This window comes from Littorina saxatilis, linkage group LG14 (assembly GCF_037325665.1).
Source record: "Littorina saxatilis isolate snail1 linkage group LG14, US_GU_Lsax_2.0, whole genome shotgun sequence".
In the NCBI taxonomy this organism is placed as follows: Eukaryota; Metazoa; Mollusca; class Gastropoda; order Littorinimorpha; family Littorinidae; genus Littorina; species Littorina saxatilis.
Genome location: NC_090258.1, coordinates 6,672,697 through 6,698,806, shown reverse-complemented (window position 1 = coordinate 6,698,806; position 26,110 = coordinate 6,672,697). Strand labels below are relative to the sequence as shown.

General features: G+C 41.5%; 1 protein-coding gene across 5 annotated transcripts in view; it reads left to right on the top strand.

Moving 5' to 3' along the window:
- Window positions 1-26,110, top strand: part of LOC138947011 (contactin-5-like) — a 96,600-nt gene that overhangs the window by 37,987 nt on the left and 32,503 nt on the right. For all 5 annotated transcript variants that reach the window (XM_070318442.1, XM_070318441.1, XM_070318439.1 and 2 more), the window contains 3 exons: window positions 24,624-24,709; window positions 24,885-24,979; window positions 25,625-25,710. In XM_070318442.1, the coding sequence (XP_070174543.1) occupies window positions 24,625-24,709; window positions 24,885-24,979; window positions 25,625-25,710 (266 nt within the window). In that variant the 5' untranslated portion in view covers window position 24,624. The remainder of the gene's footprint in view (window positions 1-24,623; window positions 24,710-24,884; window positions 24,980-25,624; window positions 25,711-26,110) is intronic.

Below are 26,110 nucleotides of genomic sequence, written 5' to 3'. Positions count from 1 at the left end.
CCAAATTTTCGGAAACTTTCCCTCAGCCAACGATCTCTGGAAAAGGGTTGCAAGCGGATTTGAAATAATACAAGCAGCAAGTTTAAGAAGTTTATTGTGAACCAAATCAGGACCTACTGCTTTCCTAACATCGAGGTTGTTTAGAACAGCGTACACCATTTCGGTAGTTATCACGAGAGGACTAATGGAAATAGGCTCTTCTTCAACTGGTGGAACGTCATCATCATGACCTTGTATATGCGACTGTCGTAGAAATGCTTCATTAAAAACCTCGGCTTTGTTTTCAATCGGCGGAATCTCATTTGTACTCATTCCTTTCTTTTTCAAAAAAGAGTTGACTACCTTCCACCAGTCTTTATTGCCAAAATTATGAGGTGACAATATTCTATTTTCTAGTTCCCTAATGTGCTCTTCTTTCCTTTTTCTTATAACATCAGTCAAATTATTTCTCAACCGTCGGAAAAGAGACCAGCACCATACAGTATCCAGACGTTTGGCTAATGCGTGAATATATTGCTTTTTCCTAATCAACTTTTTGATTTCCTCGGTGATCCACACAGCATCGTGTCCGTTCATTGTCACTACCTTTACAGGCATACATTCTTTAGCTATCATCATTAACTTATCGGAAAACATTTCAGCGGCGTCATCAATGGATTCTAAATCGACTATATTATTCCAATCTACACTTTCCATATCTTGCAACAACTTGTCAACATCGATTTTGGAATAATTATATAGTGTTCGTTTGAATGAACCACCCGACGGTAAGTCATAATTCAAATATACAAAAGGACACGAGTGGTCACTGCATACAGGTGGTAGAACACCAACTCTTTTTACCAAGTTAGGACACGGCGCGATATAAATTGCATAAAAAAATAAAATAAAAAATAAAATATTGATTGATTGATTGATTAATATACAAAATTTCAGCAGCCTGGCTGCTTCCTCTACAGATAAACGCATGGAAGGTTCCATGGTGATAATTAAGATGCAGGGAAAATGGTACTTTTAAAACAAAAAGTGTCGCAAAAAGGAAGTGAAAGAAGATACTCAAAACAACAAAGGAACAAACAGACAAAACACAAAGCTAAAAGAGAGTCTTAAACAACGGGGATTCTTTTTCTTCTTCTTCTAACCAGACTTAAATAAAAGGGTATGAAAGGAGATCTTGTTTAGTTTGTTAACAGTCAAACCATCTGGAAAAAAAACCTTAAGGGCGTAGAAGTATTGTTTCGGAGAATATTAAAAACAGAATTTACATCGAGACCCCGAAAACTGACCTCTACACACTAGCGGAAGAAATGGAACATTTAGGCTAATGTTTACGGGATGCTCTCTTAATAACATAGCCTAACAACAACAACAAACATCATCACCACCACCATCACCACCACCACCACCACCATTAACCTCAGACTAACGAAACTCTCAATCATCTATAGATGGACCGACTCAAGCTATTAAACACAGAGCAGACAGACACACGCTTAATTGCACTCTAATGTTACTGACCACGGTCCGGGACAGGTTTCGCTTGACCACGTACGGCCTCACAGGAAGATGTCCTAATAGGGACATGTGTGTGTGTGATGATATGCTAAGAGAGGCCTTGTCCTTTTACCGTCACACCTTTCTACTGGCGAGGTCAGCGCCTGTCAACCGTGACGACGATTTTAAACCGTGACACTTATACTAGCCTTCACTCGATCCACTCGGTCAAAAAATGCTTTCTTCGCTTGCAAGGGAAGGCAAGGCAACATTTAATTTTTTTTAAACCTTAGGTTACATGAAATTACATCAACAACAAACAAAGACAAAAATTATAACAAGACACAACTCTTCACAATTCTCAACCATAATTAACTCAAAATAAACTCATACATGTTTTCCTGTTTCAAATACGTGTTTCAGTCAAGACGGGCAGTAATACAACAATCATTACCAAAAAAAAAAATCAACATTCTTTCATAATATGCTTAATAAAATACATTAAATTTAATGACACTCGCTTCTTTGTTGATTGAAACAAATCTTTTAATTTTAGTGTGTTTGGATTTCTCGGAAAATACACAGGTACTAACTTATTTCTTAGACTTTAGAAAAAAAATGTAATCAAATTAGTCTCCGATAGCACCAGACTGACATTTAACCCATACTCTTTCATCATGCGGTATATTTAATATTCTACCTTTTTGGATTGGCAATTTATGATTAAGTGTTTTAAAACGCAGAAAAGAAACTGCAAAATTTAGTGTTAAGATGTTCAAATAATTTTCAAATATGAATATATACCTTTAAACAGTCTATAATTTAAACAGGTTGCTCTTGCATATACTTCCGATAACCCTGACTGTATAATATTGATCTTTTTGGCTTTGCAAAGATTTTAATTTAAACCATATACGTTTTTGAAAATTATATCTCGTTGTTCATTCACATCACTTATCATATCACTTGTTGCATTATGTATACGGGACTTCATTCTACATACGTGAGAGAAACCACTCATTAGATAACAATAACGTTCGAACCACACGTGTGTATAATTATCATGTACATGAGGTCATGTCAAACAAGTCTGGCAGGGAGGACCTGCTTTTCCACTGCTTATGATGCCAGAGTCACCGAGACAAACACCATTATAGAAACAGTTTTGCGTCTGCTGTTTCCACAGGAAGAGACGTTTTTAGAACGAAGACGTCACACTATAGTGACGTTTATGTGCTTTGACATCAAAGATTGCACGAGGCTTTGGAAGAGATCGAGGTTCCAAAAGAAGCGTCTTTAGTTTCGACTGCGGGACGTTTTAGAACACTTAATCATAAATTGCCAACCAAAAAGGTAGAGTATTAAATATATATACCGCATGAGGAAAGAGTATGGGTTAAATGTCTGGTGATATCGGAGACGAATTTCATTCCATTTTTCAATGTACTTTTTTTTAAAGTCTAAGAAAGAAGGTAGTACCTGTGTGTTTTCGGAGAAATCAAAGCACACTTAAATTAAAAGATTTAAATCAATCATGTATGCGGCAATATTCCAATGAAATTTACTGAATGAACTTGTTTAAACCAACAAAGAACCGAGTTTTATTAAATTCAGAAAGTGTAGCGTGACGTGTTAGTTCTAAAAACTCTTCCAGAGCAAACAGCCATACACATTTTGGCACATTTTTTTTTTTAAAGTTTAAGGCATTTCTTGTCCTGTCCTCGACCGTGTACGTGCGTGTGCGTGCGTATGTACATGCATGCATTCGTGCGTGTGTGTTTGTGCGTGTGTGTGTGTGTGTGTGTGTGTGTGTCTGTGTTTGTGTGTGTGTGTGTGTGTGTGTGTGTGAGAGACAGACAGACAGACAGACAGACAGACAGACAGAGACACAGACAGACAGACAGAGAGAGACACACACGCAGGAGCAGGCATAGCGATTTGAAGGAAGTTTAGACGGGCGCGTAGCCTAGTGGTTAGGACGTCCGCTTTCCTTGTGGGAGGTTCGCTGTTCGAGTCCCGACCACGCCTGATGGGTTTAGGGTGGGATTATTCCAATCTCCAAGATCAATATATGCGCAGACCTGGCAGTAGGCAAGAACAGAATTTAGTTTGGTGTGATTTGAAACAGTATATTGGCGAGGAATGCTTCTTTAAATCCAACCTACCACAAAAGCCCTCATAGAAGTCTGTCAGTTCACTCGGTAAAAACACATGATTCCTTTGTGCTCGTTTTTATTGGCTCGTAATAACCCGAGACGCCATAAGTGTCAGACAAAATGTAATAAGCATGCTTACAAGGCCAAATTTCGGTTGAGCACAACAATAAACAATAACAAGACGTCCGCTTCGGTGCATCGTCTGCATTTAAAGTTGTCACCCGCAGAGAGAAATGAATGAATGTATTGCTGACGACTGCTAATAATGTTTTCAAATGCTTTTTAATGAATAGTGAATAGCACAGTTCCCAGGAGTTGATGTTAGGGAATTCTGCATTCATGGAATACATTCATGAATATTAAAAATATGTTGTTGCTCATCGAAATGAAAAATACATTGTGTGTGTTCAGTCCTGGGGCCTCTCTCTCTCTCTTTATTTCTCTCTCTCTCTCTCTCTCTCGCTCTCGCTCTCTCTCTCTCTCTCTCTCTCTCTCTCTCGCTCTCTCTCTCTCTCTCTCTCTCTCTCTCTCTCTCTCTCTCTCTCTCTCTCTCTTTCTCACTTTCTCTTTGTCTATGTTTCTCTCTCTACCTCAGTCTATCTCTCTCTCTCTCTCTCTCTCTCTCTCTCTCTCTCTCTTTCTATTTCTGTCTGTCTGTGTGTCTCTCTCTCTGTCTCTCTCTGTTTGTTATTTAGCCATTGAAGATTAGTCCCTCTTTAGGGCGAGGGCCAGATGCAAAAAAGCAAATCACTGCTTATTCTATTACCCTCCTTAATTAAAGAAGTGTCATTGTCATTGTAATTGTCACTGTCATTGTCATTGTCATAGTCTCACACACACACACACACACACACACACACACACACACACACACACACACACACACACACACACACACACACACACACACACACACACACACATTAAGTACACTGACTCCTGAAAGCGAAACGAAGTTGTTTATTGTTTGGTTTGATGTAACAGCACAGCGGCAGTTTAATGTATTCCTGTGAATTAAGCGTAGTCGCGGGAACTTTAGATATTTTAAAGTTATTGCCCGGTGTAACACGACATTTTTACTCCACGAAAAATTTACTCCGGAGTAAATATTTCGTACGAAATTCTTACTCCGAGTACACTTTTCGTACGAGAAAAGAACTCCCCCAAGGCACGAAAAAATTACTCCCTCCACGAAATTTTTACTCCCCATTTTTACATTTAGTCAAGTTTTGACTAAATGTTTTAACGTAGAGGGGGGAATCGAGACGAGGGTGTGGTGTGTGTGTGTGTGTCTGTCTGTCTGTCTGCGTGTGTGTGTGTAGAGCGATTCAGACTAAACTACTGGACCAATCTTTATGAAATTTTACATGAGAGTTCCTGGGAATGATATCCCCGGACGTTTTTTTCTTTTTTTCGATAAATATCTTTGATGACGTCATATCCGGCTTTTTGTAAAAGTTGAGGCGGCACTGTTACACCCTCATTTTTCAATCAAATTGATTGACATTTTGGCCAAGCAATCTTCGACAAAGGCCGGACTTCGGTATTGCATTTCAGCTTGGTGGCTTAAAAATTAATTAATGACTTTGGTCATTAAAAATCTGAAAATTGTAAAAAAAACAACAACAACTATAAAACGATCCAAATTTACGTTCATCTTATTTTTTATCATGTTCTGATTCCAAAAACATATAAATATGTTATATTTGGATTAAAAACAAGCTGTGAAAATTAAAAATATAAAAATTATGATCAAAATTAAATTTCCGAAATCGATTTAAAAACAATTTCATCTTATTCCTTGTCGGTTTCTGATTCCAAAAACATATCGATATGATATGTTTGGATTAAAAACACGCTCAGAACGTTAAAACGAAGAGAGGTACAGTAAAGAGTGCTATGCAGCTCATTGTGAAAAAATGCAGTGCGTTCAGTTTGGTTTAAACAAAACTTTATTCAATTTTAATCATGACAAGAACAATGCATGGATGATTGATACTCAAGCATACAATGCTTATTTTAAGCAATCATAGTAATTACAAAACAAAGGTTAGCATGATGGCGGAATAAGTACATTAGCTCATTTCAGGAAACGAAAAACAAAACAAGAGACAGAACAGATACACAAACAAGCAGAAAATGGGAAGGGGTTGGTGATACAGGAGGTGGGGAAAGGGCAGCTAGCTAGTAGCTAGCTTAAGGGAAAAAGAAGAAGAAGAAGAAGACTTGGAGCGCCAATATTGGAGGGGATTTTTCAATTGTAATAAATGCACATAAGACACTCGCACAAAGTTAATGCATATTGTGATCAGAGGAAAAGTCACTACATTGCGCATAAATCGAGACATACTTGATAAGTCGGAAAACAACAAGAGAACATGAGAGAGGTTATGGGGAAAAATTTGTCAGGCAGCATGTCGCATGACAGTGTCTAATAAATGTAATGAGTGAAGTATAGAGGCTCATTTGCGGAACCTGCCCGTCTGTCTAATATAGTCCTGTACAGTTATGAATATGGTCTGGTTGACATTTCGTGAATATTGCGGGATGCCTTTCAATAATATTTCGATATACTTATAATCATTTGTCAAATTATCAATGGACAATAATCTTATATCTCTATACAAGGGACAATGCAATAAGTAATGTTCAGCAGTCTCGCTGGGATAACCACACTCGCATTGAGAGCAATCCTTAAGGTGCCGCTTACATAAATCAAAATTCAAATCACTCATACCAATACGCAATCTGCAATGATGTACTTGTTCAAATCTTTCTCCATAATAATAATGGCATGGTACTTTAAAATCAGCACTTGACAAATAATTTTTGAACTCGCTCAAGGAGGTGGTCATTTTAACGTTATCTGGTAAGGTGTTCCATAGTACAGTCGTTTTGGGGATAAAAGAGTTGCGAAATAATTCGGTTGTATGAGGAGGTACATATCTTTCTAATGGTCTTCGTCTATGATACGGATTAATGTCAACTACAAGAGGGGGCAATACATTTACTAAGTACTGGGGGCATTTGTTATGTATCATCTTATGAAAAACAATTAATTTATGTCTTTTCCTTCGTTCTTCAAGGCTACATAGCCCACTTTCCTCATACAGCTTTGCATGGCTAGTGCCCTTAACTCCACCTATTATAATTCGTAGGGCTTCTAAATGTAATTTTTCTAATGCATCTGCCATTATCTTAGTGCAATTATCCCAAACAACATCTGCATAGTCGAAATGGGGTAAAATAAAAGACTTGTACATTATTTCCAAACTTTTTCGACTTAATCTATATTTATAAAATCGTAAACAATTAATCAATAAATTCGCTTTTTTAACTATGCTTTGGATGTGGGCATCCCACTTGCAGGTGCTCTGTAAAATCACTCCAAGGTGTTTGTGTTGATCTACTTTTTCTAAAAAGACATTGTTGAAAAACAAGGGTTGAGGGGGGATTAAATCACGTTGAATATTTAACAATTCAGTCTTAGTCTCGTTAAATTTAACTTTCCATTTATTGGCCCATGCACTAATTTTATCAAGATCTTGATTTAATATATTGGTTCGTCTGTCTACATCTTCTAATGCAAGATACATGCTTGTGTCGTCAGCAAACAACTTAATTCCGGATTCAATATTCTTTACAATATCATTAATATAAACCAGAAATAAGAGCGGGCCTAGCACGGATCCTTGTGGAACACCGGCAGGAATCTTTTTAACATTAGACTGTGTTCCCTTAATTACAACAACTTGCTTGCGGTCTGTTAAATAATCACAGAACCATAATAATAACCGACCTCTAATGCCCACTGCTTCTAACTTGGCCAAAAGGCCCTTGTGCCACACTCTGTCGAACGCTTTCGACACATCAAAAAATACAGCTTGGGTCGTAATGCCTCTGTCATGACAGGAACAAAATTCATTGTAAATCGAAATCAATTGGAATACACATGAATCATCTGGCAAAAAACCAGACTGCTGTGGAATGAGTATGTGATTTGCCTTTAAAAAATCAAAAACATGTACATAAACACATCTTTCTAACACCTTACCAACACAACTCAGTAATGATATAGGACGGTAATTATTACACAATTCTGCTGGACCTTTTTTATATACTGGAGTAACATGGGCTAGTTTCCACGAGGCAGGAAATTTTCCTTCAACTAAACTTCTATTAAATATTTTTAAAAGGGGTTCTGATACAACATCCACAGAAGCAATTAATAATCGGTTATGTATTAAATCGGGACCTGCAGCTTTCGTCTTCTTCAAATTTATAATAACATCTTTTACTTCATTAACTGACAAGACTAAGTTATTCATAAAACAATCAGAAATTTGGATTTCGGGAGGTTCATTGTCTGGATTCTCAATGGACGAATTCTGAATAAACTGATCATTAAAAATATTAGCTTTATCGTGGTTTAAATAATGTATTTGACCTTCTGAGTGGATTGGTGGAAGTTCCTCAGTTTTCATACCCTTCTTATTCATAAAGGATTTAACTAATTTCCACCATTGTTTAGTTCCGAATTTTGAAGGGTCTGAGATCTTTGTATCCAAATTGGAATAATACTCAATAATTCTTTCTCTTTTCTTTTGTGTCAATGAATTACGTGTCTGTCGATACAACAACCAATCTTCGGGTAAATCGGTTAATCTCGCTTTAGTGTGTATCTGATCGCGTGCATCAATTAAATCTAAGATGTCAGATGTTACCCACTCCTTGTCCTCCGATCGAACTGTTACAGTCTTAACCGGCATATTCTCTTTGGCAATGCTCATGAAAATCTGAGTGCGTTCAGTCTCATTCTGTGAGTTCCACAGCTTGACTAAATGTAGTAATTTCGCCTTACGCGACTTGTTTTCACTTTTGGCAGCGTTCACTCTAAATTTGCCGCCTAAAACGGACTCGTTTCTGTCCACAGCCAAAGCTTTCATAACACTAAAATGGCTATATATGACAGCTAAGACAGTATTTGTTACATTTTAACAGTGTGTACCCCGAGTTCCTACTGCAAACAGAAAATAGTAGCAAAACCTCAAAGTATGTGTGAGTCCCCTAATATGGACCACCTTCAACAAATCGAAGAAAATAAAAACTAAAGGCAATTTCAATTAATTCATTAAGAAGCTTGCTGAAAATAACCTATAACTAGCCCTCGAGATTTCAAAAAAATATAACAAATAGTCTTTTTGGGGGGGGGAAGTTGATAATTTCACTTATTTTCACTCTGTTTTTGATAAGCTTCTTCAGTTTCCTGATGTGCTTCAAAGAATGCTCTCATCAACCCGAAACAGTTAAATCTAAAGCATATTTGAATTATTCTGACTTGCACACTAAGTTGTATCATGTTATTTTGAAGTATAGGGGGCTTTTTACAGTGATTCGTGAAGGCCGCTTCACTGGTCCATATTGGGCGCCCAGGCTCCTAATATGGACCATTTGTGATTTTGTCTGTATTTAATTTTTGCTAAAGGTCTATCAAAGCTATTTCATTCTAATTAAGCCTAACGGTTAACCTAAGAGAGAAGGACTACCAACCACAAAATGAAACTTCTTCGCAAGAAAACAAGCTAGTTATCAGCAATAAACAAAAAGTGGTCCATATTAGGGGCCCTTCCCCTAGTGTGTATAGCATATATGAATATTGTGTGAACAGTACATGTGGTGATTTGTGTCTGTATGGTTAATTGTTTTATGTAGGTTGTACATTTAACTGTTCTATTCTGCATATGTTCTTTTGTAAAGGGCCTAGAGCCATAGGTTAGGCACTTAAAAATGTCCAGTTATTAGTATTATTATAACAAGAGGCGAATGTTGCACCACACTTTGAAGTAATCCCACACTTTGAAGTAAATTACTTCAAAGTGTGGGGATGTGCCCCACACTTTGAAGTAAACCCATTTTTTTTTCAAAGTGTGGGGGGATCTTCCCACACTTTGAAGTAAACTCAGTTTTTACTTCAAAGTGTGGGGGGATATTCCCACACTTTGAAGTAACTTACTTCAAAACGTGGGACTTTTGCATCGCCTGTTTGAGCCTGATGATTTTGTCCAAAAAAATGGCAAAGTCTTTTGGATGAGTGAACAGAAAAAGTGAGCGAGCCAAGAAACATAGTGATGTTTATTATCAACCCAAAGCAATGACCTATTGTTGAGTGTGACGAAAACACGTGGTGACGATTTTAGAACATGTGGGGTCACGCGGAGACTATCTGAGAACACTCGGGCTCATTCGGCACGATTTTACAAGCATGGGCTCCCTGGAACATGTCCCCACTACGACAACTCCCCCACCAAATGTCCCCACTGTCGCAATTTCCCGCCAAATGTCTGCATCTGCGATAATTCTTCTCCAAATATACCAACTGCGATAATTCCCCGCCGAATATCCCAACTGCGACAATTCCCCGCGAAATGTTGCCACTCGCCCTGGAAAATGTCCCCACCACGACAGTTCCCCGCCAAATGCCCCCACTACAACTACCCGCCAAATGTCCCCCACTGCGACAATTCCCCACCAAGTGTCTCCCACTGCGACATTTCCCCGCCAAAATGTCCCCACTACGAACTGTTGTAGTGGGGACATTTGGCGGGGAATTGTCGCAGTAGGGGTCACTAGGCGAGGAATTGTCGCAGTGGAGGACACTAGGCGGGAAATTGTCGCAGTGGGGACATTTTCCAGGGAGAATTGGCGTAGTGGGGAACTTTGGCGGGGAATTGTCGCAGTGGGGGACACTAGGCGGGGAATTGTCGTAGTGGGGACATTTGGCGGGGAATTGTCACATTAGGGGACACTAGGCGGGGAATTGTCGCAGTGGGTCAGCTTGGCGCGCGGGGAATTGTCGCAGTGGGGACATTTTCCAGGGAGAATTGGCGTAATGGGGACATTTGGCGGGGAATTGTCGTAGTGGGGCCGTTTGGCGGGGAATTGTCGCAGTGGGGACATTTTCCAGGGAGAATTGGCGTAGTGGGGACATTTGGTGGGGAATTGTCGCAGTGGGGGACACTAGGCGGGGAATTGTTGCAGTGGGGATATTTGGCGGGGAATTGTCGCATTGGGGGACACTAGGTGGGGAATTGTCGTAGTGGGTCAGTTTGGCGGGGAATTGTCGTAGTGGGGACATTTGGCGACGAATCGTCGTAGATGGGCTGTTTGGTGGGGAAATGTCGTAGTGGGGACATTTTGGTGGGAATTATCGTAGCTGGGACATCTGGCGGGGAGTTGTCGCAGTTGGAATATTTGGCGGGAAATTATCGCAGTTGCGGACATTTGGCGGGAAATTGTGACAGTGGGGACATTTTGTGGAGAAATGTCGTAGGGGGGGGGGGGGGGGGGGGGCTTTTTACAGTGAGCCCATGCTTGTAAAATCGTGCCGAATTAGCCCAATTGTTCCCAGATAGTCTCCGCATGACCCAACATGTTTTAAAATCGTCACTACGAGTTTTCGTCACACTCAACAATGGGACATTGCTTAAAGCCTGATAACAAACATTACTATGTTTCTTGGCTCGCTCACTTTTTCTGTTCACTCATCCAAAAGACTTTGCCATTTTTTTTGACAAAATCATCAGGCTCAAACAGGCGATGCAAAAGTCCCACGCTTTGAAGTAAGTTACTTCAAAGTGTGGGAAGATCCCCCCACACTTTGAAGTAAAAACTGAGTTTACTTCAAAGTGTGGGAAGATCCCCCCACACTTTGAAGTAAAAAATGGGTTTACTTCAAAGTGTGTGGCACATCCCCACACTTTGAAGTAATTTACTTCAAAGTGGGGGATTACTTCAAAGTGTGGTGCAACAGGCGAAGCCTTCAAGGCTCACGTAAGAAATCGACAAACAGTAACACAAACTCAATCACTCCGTCACACATACACACACACACACACAGTAAGCATAGGTGACACGGTGCAAGAGTGCGAGACACTAGATCTAGATCTGTCTGTCTGTAGCCTACTTACGGGGACACGACTGCCAGATGGCCAGATCGACACTGCGCTTTCGACAGCGCTTCCTCGCGCAGACACTGGAAACACGCTGTGCAGATTTCGACAGCGCTTCCTCGCGCAGACACTGGAAACACGCTGTGCAGATTAACCTGTAGGAAATCTCCTTTGGTATCTTCTTTATCTATTTTTCTGGAGCTACGAAACCGAACAATGTGAAATCGTCTTCTCCGAATCGGCGAACTGCAGCTCGGTGATAACTGTATCTATACCACAATCCTTCACGCGATCTGACCTAACCTTGACCCCTGACCTGGTCTACATACCACACACGACACAAACCAGTCACCTGTTTTTACCCCCCCAAAACCCCCCACCACCCATTTTCTTTGGATACACACTTTAACTACATACGTGCCGACGAAATGTTGATCATTGCTTCAATATTTTGAAGCTGTTGCTTGGATAATAACCAGGTAAAATTAGTATTTCGGTGTTTAGTCAAATGTTAAAGTTTCTATCACACACATACACACATACACACACACACACACACACACATACACACGCACAGACAGACAAAGTTTAGCATCGCATAGGCTACACTTACGTGAGCCAAAAACGAAAATACCCTGCATACATCCCCGCAATCTTAGTTTGACTGCCAAAATGGCGGGAGGGTGGGGTGGGAGGCGGACATACACGTAAAAGCCCACTCGTGCAAAACACGAGTGTACGTGGGAGTAGCAGCCCACGAACGCAGGAGAGGAAGAATCAATGGTCTACTTAAAGATACGGTACTTCCCGACTGGACCATCGGGTACATTGGCACAGGTCCGTCTAACCTTTTACACAGACAAAAGAGCATAATTTCACTTGGACACATACCAACATTGACATTGTGTCCTGCGCAGTGCAAGAATCTTGTGTTGGATTCTTTTTCTCTTCTTCTTCTTCTTCTCCCACGTTCACTTATGTTTTTGCACGAATGTTTTTTTTTCGTGTATGACCGTTTTTACCCCGCCATTCAGGCAGCCATACGCCGCTTTCGGGGGTTTAATAATAATAATATAATAATAAATGAGCATTTATATAGCGCAACATCATAACTTTACAATTATGCTCTTTGCGCTTGACACATTTAAAATTAAAACACAGTTATACAAGCATTTACATCTACATTCATAGTCAACAACGCTTAATTAAAAGCATACACCATCACACATACATTACAAAAGATTCTTCCACTAACTAAGTAATAAAAACATGAATAAAATAGGTAGTAAAAAACAAGGAAATACCAGCTGAATACCCTTAATCAAACAGAACATGTTATCAACAATGCTGAAAACAGTCCTAGATGTTTATATACATTATCACTAAAACAACAAATACACTACATGTAGCCTACTGATGGACTGAGAAAACAAAATCAGGGGTTGTATTTCTTGAAGAGGTGCGTTTTAAGTGCTCGTTTGAATGCTTGGGGTGACTGAGAGTGGCGGATGTGAAAGGGGAGAGAATTCCATTGTGTGGGTGCGCAGAAAGTAAAAGTGCGTTGTCCGTATGTTTTGGTTTTGGTGTGTGGAATGGTAAGGATGCGACAGTCAGAAGAGGCACGGAGTTGTCTTGCTGGAGAATAGACGGTGAGGAGTTCAGAGAAGTAAGCAGGAGACGAGCCAGAAAAGAAGTTAAAGCAGAGGGTGGACAGTTTGTAGTCAATGCGGGCTTGAATAGGTAACCAGTGCAGTGTGTGAAGAAGTGGTGTTGCGTGATCTCGTTTTCGTGCTTTGAGAATGAGGCGTGCTGCCGAGTTTTGGACTTTTTGTAGTTTATGCAGGAGGTAGGTTTGTTGGATTCAATGCGCAGACTTCGCGAATTCAACAACATTCCCCCTACCCTACCCCCCCCCCCCCCCCCCCCCTGTGCAGATTGCAGTCAGAGTAAAGATGTCTTGGCTTTTATAGGAAGGATTGTATCTTTCAATTTCAACCCACCGAAACGCAGCGACAGGCGAGCATAGAGCGAAGGGCCTGAGAAAGAAGACAAATATCCGGGCAGAAAACGTAACAAGAGCTTCAAAAATGTCATCGCGAAATCGACACATGTACCGGGAAGTCTTAACGCTCGTGAATGTATTAGACAACAGCAGTTATTTCGACTTGAAAAGGGTATTATAGTCCCAAACATCCAATCACGGGGGTCTCCCGTTTCTTCTGCTTACTGACAACATCCGGGTTATTAGGTCACACTCTGTCAATGTCAAGTACTTATCATGGTGATTCGCTGCTGAAAGGTGGCCCAAAGCAGCAAGAGAATGTGGAAGGATACTCTACATGCTGTCCTTAATTGAGCCCGAAGTCGACTTCACGAAGCTTCCTGCGGCCAGCTTCGCGAAGTCGACTTCGTCCAGTTAAGGACAGGCTTGTGCAGAATGGAGATATTGTAGGGAAAGGTTTGCGGAAGGTAGCGGCGGGTCGTGATTGCTTGGACATTTCAGGCAGCTGCTTCTTTATAGAACAAGAATGTGTTTTGTTTGTTTGTTTGTTTGTTTGGTTGTTTGTTGGTTGTTTTGGTTTTTTGTTTGTTTGTTGTTTTTTTGTGGGGTTTTTTGTTGGTTGGTTGGTTGGTTGTTTGCTTGTTTGTTTGATTGGTTGGTTGTTTGTTTGCTTGTTTGTTGTTGTTTGGTTGGTTGTTTGCTTGCTTGGTTGTTTGTTTGCTTGGTTGTTTGGTTGGTTGGTTGGTTGTCTCGAGAACCCAGGGGAGCATCAAACTAAATCTCGTTTTTGTTTTCGGCCTACTCTTTAAAAACTGTTTATTTGATTACCTTAGCTAAAGATATGGTATGATAAGCTCACAAAAATTCAAGTTCATATGTTGAATGGTCTGACTTTTATGCTCTTTCGAAAATGTATTCCAAATTCGGCACTGAGTGGTAGCCACACTAACCCAATTTTAGCCTTCCATACATTTAACTTGGTTTTTCTGAATGGCTTTGCGTACAAAAACCCTCCTCAGGTAATATATGAGTTGAAACTGCAATCACAGGGAGTCTGGAGGGTTCAATTCGACTGAGTGTGGCAACTGCTCAGTGTCAAACCTCCGACTGCTGAGGCAATATCAGAATTTGAAGGAAAAAAACTGTTAAAAAACGTAAAAATCAAACCACTTGACTTTGGAACTTTATGAAGTTATCATCCCTCGTCACAAGCTAATGTACGCCAAGTATGAAGTAATTCGATGAACCCACGTGGGAGTTATTACCCTTTTAGAGGCTGGCCTTTATTCAGGTCACCCTGTATGTTGAAAACGTTGTCAGTGTTCATGTTTATAATGTGTATACTCACTCTGTGTTTGTTATTGCTCAGTGACTGCACACACTGGCTTTGCCTAGTGTAGTTCACACACCGTGACAAGTAAACATTTTGTGCCGCTTGTGTTGTCAATTTCTGTTTGAGTTGATTCGATTACACAGGGCTTTCCGTGGAATTAACTTCTTTAATGCAGGCGACAAATAGTTGAGTGTTTTGTGCGCAGAAGAATCATGTTTCTGTGTAAGGTTATTTCTAGATGACACCTCCCAGTCAGGAAACGGTATAACTTGTTACTTAAAAACCCAGTCCTTCCCGTGTAAACAATTTGACTCACCAACTCAAATCTGGCCAGGATTTTACATGGAACAACACCTCCCTTCCACTTGGTCGCATACTAAAATTTAACAGCCTAAATGCTCTAAGAGTGTAAGTTTCTGACGAATTAATTCCGTGACTGAAACCTATGCAAATTTGCGAAAACTGAATCAGAAAATGTTCCCACTCCGCAAAGAAACAGCCAAGCTGTTGGTTTTTGGAATATGTCCAAACGAAAGAATGCTCCGGATAAAGAATAAGGATGAGGATAACATGTTATATAGTCCTGTGAGGTTACCCTCATGGACATTCGGGTTGTCTTCTCTCTGGGCCGAAAGCGAGCTGCCATACAGTACGGCGCTACTATTATTGCACCCCCGGTATAGGGGTGTGTATAGGTTTTTACACCCCCGGTATAGGGGTGTGTATAGGTGTCTATTACGTTCCTTTGTTCGTTCTGGCCCCCTCCCCTCCAACACCAACCCTCCCCGGTATAGGGGTGTGTATAGGTTTCGGTCGATGTGTTTATTTGTTTGTTTGTTTGTTTGTTTGTTTGTTTGTTTGTGTTCGCATATAGATCTCAAGAATGAACGGACCGATCGTCACCAAACTTGGTGAACAGGTTCTATACATTCCTGAGACGGTCCTTACAAAAATTGGGACCAGTCAAACACACGGTTAGGGAGTTATTGGTGGATTAAAATTATACAAGGACTTATAGAGGGACATCTTAATGGTCAAAGGGAAATAACCATTCTCACTCAGTCACCGCCACCAACTGAGAAGGTTATTTCCCTTTGACGGGGGTGTTTTTCCTACCTCGGAGGAATTTCTTGTTTTTTCTCTTTTTCCTGCATGGTCCCGTGTAAAAGCCTACAGAGAGTTGTGGTGATTTGCACTATCAACATAGCCTGCAATAAAAGGAAAGTACCACTCATTGTCTCCCAGTTACGGATATATCTGCACCCACTCATATGGCTCTATCTGACCAGGTACAGATATATCCGCTCAGACTGTTAGCTTCAGTCGCTTTCTGTGACGTCCATCAAACGCCTGCATTCCAGCGTGTTGATACACAGTTACTACACAGTTACTACAATTCTGAGTTACTACACAGTTACTACAATTCTGAGTGACCTTGCCGCAGCACAGCTGGTCTTATCTAAAAAAAAAAACCACGTGGTCAACATAGGTGGGGTAGAAATGGTTAAACTGATCAGACATGATGTGGAGGCCGGGGGGGGGAGATATCGACAAAGCCCCCAGTTCCTCCCTCCCAACAGAACACCATGAGTTACGTAAGCGTGAACGATAGGGGTAGGAAGGGGGGTGGGGGGTTGTTTAAACAAAATATTCCTGGCCACAGCTTTCGATTATATGCATGTTATCTCGCAGAAATGAGAAAAGGCAACGTCTTCGTTTTATTTCTGTACACAAAGTACGAAACAGCAGTGTTAAAAAGTCTGTCACTATTCCAATCCAAAACCCAAATCTTATCACTTTTAAAGTAACGGGGTTAACGTGAAAGTAGTTTTCACACTCTCTCTACCTGCAATTACATACCCAAGTTTGTTGATAAAAAAAAATGCACCACAGGTATTGTTCCTTTTTGCTATGGACGAACCGAGGACATCATGGGGGGAGCTCGTCAATTTGGCGAGTTACCTATTTTAAAATGACTGCGTACTCTCAGGCGTAGACTCCAGCCTTAGGTAGACTCCAGCCTAAGGTCGATTTGTACTAATCAACAAGCGAGCCACCCCGGGGTAAAAATGTCGCCTTGCTTGTGGTCACGGTCACCTGATTGTGTGGATTTGACCGTAAAGTAGGTCAAGCGGTCAGTATAGTGTTTGTTAATTTGAGGACTGCATGGTGTGTGTGTGAGATGGTATAAAGAGTAAGGGTGTGTGCGTGTGTGTGTACTTTTATACAACTCTTCTTCCACTTCTTTCTGTATGTCGTTCATTTTCACTAAATGATGTTCTTTTCCTAATATCATAAGTTATTTAGCTTTTTCTTTTTATGTAGGTGAGTTGGTGTGTTTTTTCTTCTCAACGCAATCATCAAATCCGTCTGCAAGTTTCATGTGGGTTTTTTTCAGCTGAGAGTTTAACATGGTTGCAAAAGTAAATTCTTTTTTTTTCTTTCTTTTTTTAAATAGGAACAAAAGCAACCTTCATCACACTTGTTTATCCTCAATCGTTTCCGTATTACGTTCCTTTGTTCGTTCTGGCCCCCTCCCCTCCAACACCAACCCTCCCCCCTCCACCCCCCCTACAACCACCTTACAGGTGCCTCTCCCCCCCACACCCCACTCGCACCCCCTCATCCGCCACCTGGGCCAAGGCAATCAGTGCCGCATTCTTTGACACACAAACAACTACAGTCGAACCTGTCTATGACGGTCATCCCAGGGACCAACCAGAAGTGCTACATACAGACAGGTGGTCGTCCATTCTCATCATCGCTCCACGCTATCGCTTTAGTCCCTCTGACCGGACCCTAAAGTCCTACGCGAATCCATCAAAACAAGAATACAGAGTTATCTTCCATGTGCTGTTCGGAAGGTCAAAACAAGTCGAAATTTTGGGACTGCTGCCGGAAGGAGACCGTAATATATGGTTGCATCACTGTCAAAAAATCGTCTGCTCCAGCGAGCGCCGAAACCAAACAGTTGATTATCACGTGACACTTTTGCCATATTTAGAGTTGTTTGCACAGTAAATACAGCCGCGAAAAATAGCTCTCTTGAAACTGTCTTACATATCAATTCCTTTGTAATTTAAAAATTACACAACACCATGAAAAATCATTATCGACGATCGCGAATCTGCTTACATCCATAACACATTACGAAAAGATCTAAATATGTTAAAAAAAATCGATTTCCTCGCCAGACAAGGAAAACCAAGGCATCCTGTCAGGGATAGAATGAGCCGAACTCATTTTGACCTGAGGTCAGGATGATGGTCGTCATGGAAATGTGAATTATATGGTGGAGGAAAAGCTCGTTTCTCTATATATTTTGTTTAACAGGTGGTCGTTGTTAATATATAAGAGGATGTCACCGGGGCAGGTTGACTGTACCACCACCTCAACTTGCCAATTCACTCACACCCACCACCCACCCAACAATGAACCCCCCTTTGCCCCCACTCCCCTTTCAACCCCCTTTCTGCTTCAGTAGTGTTGTCCGTCGTGGCCGTGTCCAGGAAAAGGATGTGTGTGTGTGTTATGTACTGACCGGTACTGGGTGGGGACCAATGGCTAACCCCAGTCAGGACACAAGGCCTTCACTCTACAAAAGTTGACAAAATGGAGAAATACCCGTGTCTGTATGTGTCTGGGTTGAAATGGGTGGGTAGTCCTCGTAAAGATAAACGACTTTGTCTATCTGACCATCTGAGTGTCTGTCTGCCTGACCGTCTGTCTGGCTGGCTGGGCGGCTGGCTGGCTGGCTGGCTGGCTGTTTGTCTGTCTGTCTGTGTGTCTGTCTGTGTGTCTGTCCGTCTGCCCGTCTATCTGTCTGCCCGTCTATCTGTCTGTCTGTCTGACTGTCTGCCTGTATGCCTGTCTGCCTTTCTTCCTATGTGTCTGTCTGTCTGTCTGTCTGACTGTCTGCCTGTCTGCCTGTCTGCCTTTCTTCCTATGTGTCTGTCTGTCTGTCTGTCTGTGTGTCTGTCCGTCTGCCCGTCTATCTGTCTGCCCGTCTATCTGTCTGTCTGTCTGTCTGTCTGTCTGTCTGTCTGTGTGACCGCTGGTCGGTCTGTCTCTTGTTTAAGTCCTGCCTTACAAACAGTGATCTCTCACCGGGGTCTGCAGTGTATACCTCGCCTTCGATAAGGATGAGACTTTGACGCGTGAAAGGACAGTAATTACAGTGTAACCCCGCCCTCTCTTTTTTTTTGCGCGTTTTTTTCTGCTTCGTCTTCTTCTTAAAGATTTGGTTTGAGATGGCAAACAGTGACGCACGGACGTAGTGTAATTGCAGTCTACTTGTGTGATTTTTACTTTGTTTCCCAAACTTCTTTTCTTTCTTTTTTTGTGTTTAATTTTTGCTTAGCTGTCTTGACGTCTCTCGAATACATGGCCTGTTTTCGGGCGATTGCTATCTTGCTTTTCGCTCTAGGCTACAGTTGTTTGTTCACCTTGTCAATTAGATCCCCAAAGTGATGTGACCTTCTGCCCTGTGTGTGTGTGTGTGTGTGTGTGTGTGTGTGTGTGTGTGTGTGTGTGTGTGCGTGCGTGCGTGCGTGCGTGCGTGCGTGATTGTGTGTGTGTGTTTATGTATGTGTGTGTGTTTGTGTATGTGTGTGGATGTGTCTGTGTGTGTGTTGCCAGTGTGTGTGTGTGTGTGTGTGCGCGTGCGTGCGTGCATGCGTGCGCGCTTGTGTGTGTGTGTGTGTGTGTGTGTGTGTGTGCGTGCGTGCGTGTTAGTGTGCGTGTGTGTGTTTGTGTGTGAATGTGCGTGTGTGTAGCTATAATTATGTGTATTATGCAGTGATAACATTCTAACAAGCAGTTCCTTATTACTGATATTGTGAAGCTAATGGGGGGTCCTTATTTATTTAGCTAATTGTATGTGCTTCGTCAAAAAATCACACCTTGAGTATGGCATCAAACGACAACTAAGGTCCCCATACACACGACGTAACATGTTCAAGAGAATTGTCCAGATAAAAAGACACACCAGGAATTTAAATAAGGCTCCATTCGTTACCGAACATACACGCTCGTATGAAATATTACCCTTAAAATCTTCTCAAAAAAGCCCCCAGCAAGGCGTTTTAAACCTGATACTATGTCAGCATGTGCAGATTTAGAAACAGCGTGTCACAGCGAGGCCAGCAATGACGAAAGTAGAATGACTTTTAAAGACACGTTCCTTCGCTTGTAAGCCACCACATATCTACCTAGCCTGTTTTATAACGTTGTTTAGTTGCGTTGAATAAGGGTTTCATTCCTCTTGGATACCCTCAAGAACGTTATTACGGGAAATGTTAATTACTATTTGGCGGGAGATACGAACTGACAAACCGCATGGCTGGCAATACTAAAGGTATGTTTTGTTTGTTTGTTTGCTTAACGCCCAGCCGACCACGAAGGGCCATATCAGGGCGGTGCTGCTTTGACATATAACGTGCGCCACACACAAGACAGAAGTCGCAGCACAGGATTCATGTCTCACCCAGTCACATTATTCTGACACCGGACCAACCAGTCCTAGCACTAACCCCATAATGCCAGACGCCAGGCGGAGCAGCCACTAGATTGCCAATTTTAAAGTCTTAGGTATGACCCGGCCGGGGTTCGAACCCACGACCTCCCGATCACGGGGCGGACGCCTTACCACTAGGCCAGTCTAAAGGTATGTGTAGGCATCTGTGATATAGTTGTGGGAAGCTCTTGGCTGTTTATATCGTAATCTGCGACAACAAGACAAATCTTTGCTCTCCATGCTGTGATTTAGGCACTGCATCTTTAAGACCCCCTAATGTGACACTTCCTCCTTTTTGAGACCCTCCTTTCTCAGAGCTATTGTTCATTGCCTCTGTAAACTTACCTCCATTTATTTGCTAAACTTTACTATTTAGAGCCCAAAAATGAAGCAATGTTCTCAATCGGTCGTAATTAGACACCCTTACCATAATCGCTGCCGAACATGTACGCACACTATGTAAAGTGACCCGTAAATAGTCTTGCACATAAGTCCCAAGCAGGTAGGCATCTATAAACCTGATACTTTGCCATTCATTGCGGAAGTGCATGTGCATTAAAGTGATATAATCTAGCAAAAATACTGTCTCTCATCGCCCAAGAGCTATACATTTCAGGTTGGGTGTTGTACTTATGTGACCACACACCAGGAATACCTGAAAAATAAACCTTTAGGCGCTCTGCTACTCAAATTGAAAACGGCTGTGTAATGAGTAGGCATTCCAGACTGTAATTCTCATTGTGATGCCTTTTTGCACCAGTCATAATTTTCGTTGTACCTTTTGTCCCTGAGGGTTCCTCGAGACACAGATTTGAAATTGAGACGAGAGCTACAGAGTTCGTTTTGGGCGTTGAAAAGATGACAACACACACGAGGAAGGTCTTATAATTAGTGTTTGAGCGTTCGATTTTTCACATCTAAATGCTGTGTTTGGTAGTCTTTTCAAACGGTGATATTCTCCAACGGGCAGTGTGTTTGTTTATATAATGCGAAGCATTTTATCCTTGTTTGGCACGGGATGTGCATGCGTTTGCTAAACTATATGTTTGACTTCCTTAATGCAACGGTTCTAATCTGCTTTGACGAATGGGTATCTATGAAAACTAAATAAAGTATGATGACGAACGGAAGTCCGGATTCCTAACGCAGGAGAGCTGGGCGAAGCAAACCGTTCACTGATTAAAATTCATTATATTTAGTCAAGTTTTGACTAAATATTTTAACATCGAGGGGGAATCGAAACGAGGGTCGTGGTGTATGTGCGTGCGTGCGTGCGTGCGTGTGTGTGTGTGTGTGTGTGTGTGTGTGTGTGTGTAGAGCGATTCAGACTAAACTACTGGACCGATCTTTATGAAATTTGACATGAGAGTTCCTGGGTATGAAATCCCCGAACGTTTTTTTCATTTTTTTCATAAATGTCTTTGATGACGTCATATCCGGCTTTTCGTGAAAGTTGAGGCGGCACTGTCATGCCCTCATTTTTCAACCAAATTGGGTCAAATTTTGGTCAAGTAATCGTCGACGAAGCCCGGACTTCGGTATTGCATTTCAGCTTGGTGGCTTAAAAATTTATTAATGACTTTGGTCATTAAAAATCGGAAAATTGTAAAAAAAAATAAAAATTTATAAAACGATCCAAATTTACGTTTATCTTATTTTCCATCATTTGCTGATTCCAAAAACATATAAATATGTTATATTCGGATTAAAAACAAGCTCTGAAAATTAAATATATAAAAATTATTATCAAAATTAAATTGTCCAAATCAATTTAAAAACACTTTCATCTTATTCCTTGTCGGTTCCTGATTCCAAAAACATATAGATATGATATGTTTGGATTAAAAACACGCTCAGAAAGTTAAAACGAAGAGAGGTACAGAAAAGCGTGCTATCCTTCTTAGCGCAACTACTACCCCGCTCTTCTTGTCAATTTCACTGCCTTTGCCATGAGCGGTGGCCTGACGTGACGATGCTACGAGTAAAATGGCATTGCGTTTCATTCTGTGAGTTCGACAGCTACTTGACTAAATATTGTATTTTCGCCTTACGCGACTTGTTTAATTATTTGGCATAGTTCCGGAGCAGTTTTAAGGAAATCATACCTGTTTCTAAATTACAGTGCAGCGAATGTCTTTCGAACTTATTAAGGTCCAAATCGTCAGAAAACGTTCTAAAATGTCGCCTTATGTGTACTAACTTTAAAGTTTAGTGCAGATAGAAAATGATACCCTGTCGGGTGACACAAGACAGCGATATTTTCTTCAAGATTGTCTCTGTGCGCAGAAAGCTGGTTTAAACCGGTATGCTCATACCCCGGTGTCAGTTTCTCGTTCGTGGGTGTGAGAGTTGGGGTGGTGTGAGGTGAGGAGAAGGCGAGGGGGGGAGGGGGGGAAGGGGGTAAGGGGTATTTACAGAAGAAAAAACCCACAGACTATTTTCACTATTTATTATTCAACAAAGAATCGAGAATGCAGACAAAACATATTTGTGGTTGGTAAAAGGTGTATTTGCAAGTGTTTTGTAATTACGAATAAACTTAAAGACAAGAAAAATACGTCCTTCAAATACTTGTCTCTTTGCAAGGCAACCAGTCAAAAATTAAGATATAACAACAATCAGAAAAAAGAAAAAACCGCTTTTAATAACAGAAAAAACGAAACATTTACAAGAACTTTATACATGTCGACTAATAAACTGACTGGACAAACACTATGTATACACAGCAGACAAACACTATGTATACACAGCAGACAAACACTATGTATACACAGCAGACAAACACTATGTATACACAGCAGACAAACACTATGTATACACAGCAGACAAACACTATGTATACACAGCAGACAAACACTATGTATACACAGCAGACAAACACTATGTATACACAGCAGACAAACACTATGTATACACAGCAGACAAACACTATGTATACACAGCAGACAAACACTATGTATACATAGCAGACAAACACTATGTATACACAGCAGACAAACAATATGTATACACAGCAGACAAACACTATGTATACACAGCAGACAAACACTATGTATACACAGCAGACAAACACTATGTATACACAGCAGACAAACAATATGTATACACAGCAGACACAACATCGAGGATTATTGATACTTTGACTTTCCTTTCAATTGTTATACTTATAGCTTCCAACATTGACAAAGCAGGGAATAGGGGGGGGGGGGAAGAGTAGCATGAGGGAAAAGCCATGGGTGAGGGAGTAGGTAGAGCAGGACTAAGAGGGGGGGGGGGGGGCGATGAAAGGGGCTAGGGGGAGGGAGTAGGGTGAGAGATGCTGAGGGGTAGGGAGTAGGGAGAGAGGAGTTAGGGAATAGAAATTGGTAGAGATGGGCTAGGGGAGGGAGTAGGATGAGAGATGCTAAGGGGTAGGGAGTAGGGAGAGAGGAGTTAGGGAATAGAAATTGGTAGAGATGGGCTAGGGGGAGGGGAGTAGGATGAGAGATGCTAAGGGGTAGGGAGTAGGGAGAGGGGAGTTAGGGAATAGAAATTGGTAGAGATGGGCTAGGGGAGGGGAGTAGGATAAGAGATGCTGAGGGGTAGGGAGTAGGGAGAGAGGAGTTAGGGAATAGAAATTGGTAGAGATGGGCTAGGGGAGGGGAGTAGGGTGAGAGATGCTGAGGGGTAGGGAGTAGGGAGAGAGGAGTTAGGGAATAGAAATTGGTAGAGATGGGCTAGTGGAGGGGAGTAGGATGAGAGATGCTAAGGGGTAGGGAGTAGGGAGAGAGGAGTTAGGGAATAGAAATTGGTAGAGATGGGCTAGGGGAGGGGAGTAGGATGAGAGATGCTAAGGGGTAGGGAGTAGGGAGAGAGGAGTTAGGGAATAGAAATCGGTAGAGATGGGCTAGGGGAGGGGAGTAGGATGAGAGATGCTAAGGGGTAGGGAGTAGGGAGAGAGGAGTTAGGGAATAGAAATCGGTAGAGATGGGCTAGGGGAGGGGAGTAGGATGAGAGATGCTAAGGGGTAGGGAGTAGGGAGAGAGGAGTTAGGGGATAGAAATAGGTAGAGATGGGCTAGAGGGAGGGAGTTGTTAAAACTCTCTTGTCAAAAATTCGACAGTTGTTAAAATATTGAGTCGGTCTCACATAAAACTTGAATTGATTTTCCTGCTTGTTTTGTTTGTTTTTACAGCATGAGAGGAGTTTCATCACGTGACGGCTGGCTCTGGTTTGCGACTGTCGTAACATGGATCATGTCTGTATCGGCTCAGGCATACGGTAAGACTTTTTCCACAACATTTTTTAGAAGTTTTTAGTATATATATTATTGTCCGTCCTTGTCTTTGTCACATGTATATTTCTCCGAATATCCGAGGCTGCGATCTGGAACACTCGTTGATATTGTGATGTTATTATTATTGTTGTTGAATATTTTCTCTTCTGTTTTTTCCAGACTGTCCATTAGGCTGGGAAAAGTTTAGCATCCACTGTTACCGCTTTGTGTTTCATCCTGTTCGGACTTACCAGCTGGCCGCTAGAGCGTGTCAGGTCAGTTATTTCCGTGTGTGTGTGTGTGTGTGTGTGTGTGTGTGTGTTTTTTTGTTTGTTTGTGTGTGTGTGTGTGTGTGTGTGTGCGTGCGTGCGCGCGTGCGTGCGTGCGTGCGTGCGTGCGTGAGTGCGTGTTTCTGTCTATCTGTCTGTAAGTACGTACGTACTGTGTGTGAGCCCTGGGTCTGGTTTTATTAGTACTGTATTGTTATCCCTCTTTTATTTTCAAGTGTTTGAACAAATGTGATATCGTATTCAAATTACTAGGTTCTTTAACACCTGTTGTTGTTGTTGTTGTTGTTGTTGTTGTTGTTGTTGTTGTTGTTGTTGTTGTTGTTGTTGTTGTTGTTGTTGTTGTCGTTGTTGTTGTTATTGTTGTCGTTGTTGTTGTTGTCGTTGTTGTTGTTGTTGTTGTTGTTGTCGTTGTCGTTGTTGTTGTCGTTGTTGTTGTTGTTGTTGTCGTTGTTGTTGTCGTTGTCGTTGTTGTTGTTGTTGTTGTTGTAGAGGAAATGGTGGTCTGGAACTGAAAGTACCCTTTCTTTGCTCTCCAACCGGAATGGACCGTCTTTTATTCTCGTCCTTGTTACGCTATAAATACAGAGCTTGCCTTGAATCATTTTAACACATATAATTTCTATATTTCAGTTTGATGGTGCCTATCTCCTCAGCGTCAATTCAGAAGAGGAACACCAGTTTATCTCCCAGTGGCTGACGGACAATGATATGAACAGGTAAACAGAAGGCAATGTCAAACACAGTTACAAGAAGGAGGGAAGATTAGTTTTTGTTTTAAATAATAAGAATAGAGAGAGAGACAATGACAATGACAATGACAATGACAATGACAATTCTTTATTTTACGAGGGTAGTAGATTAAGCAGTGGTCTGCATTTTTACATCCAGCCCTCGCCCTAAAGAGGGACTAACTACAACAACAAAAAAGAGAGAGAGAGAGAGAGAGAGAGAGAGAGAGAGAGAGAGAGAGAGAGAGAGAGAGAGAGAGAGAGAAGTTAGCGCCCCAAAAAGAACATGATAAAATATTGTATATGTATAGTCATTTGTTAATTTAGACTTGGTATGGGCAGAAAAGTTCAGTTTTCACACGTGATGGGTTCAGTCTTTTAGTGAGAA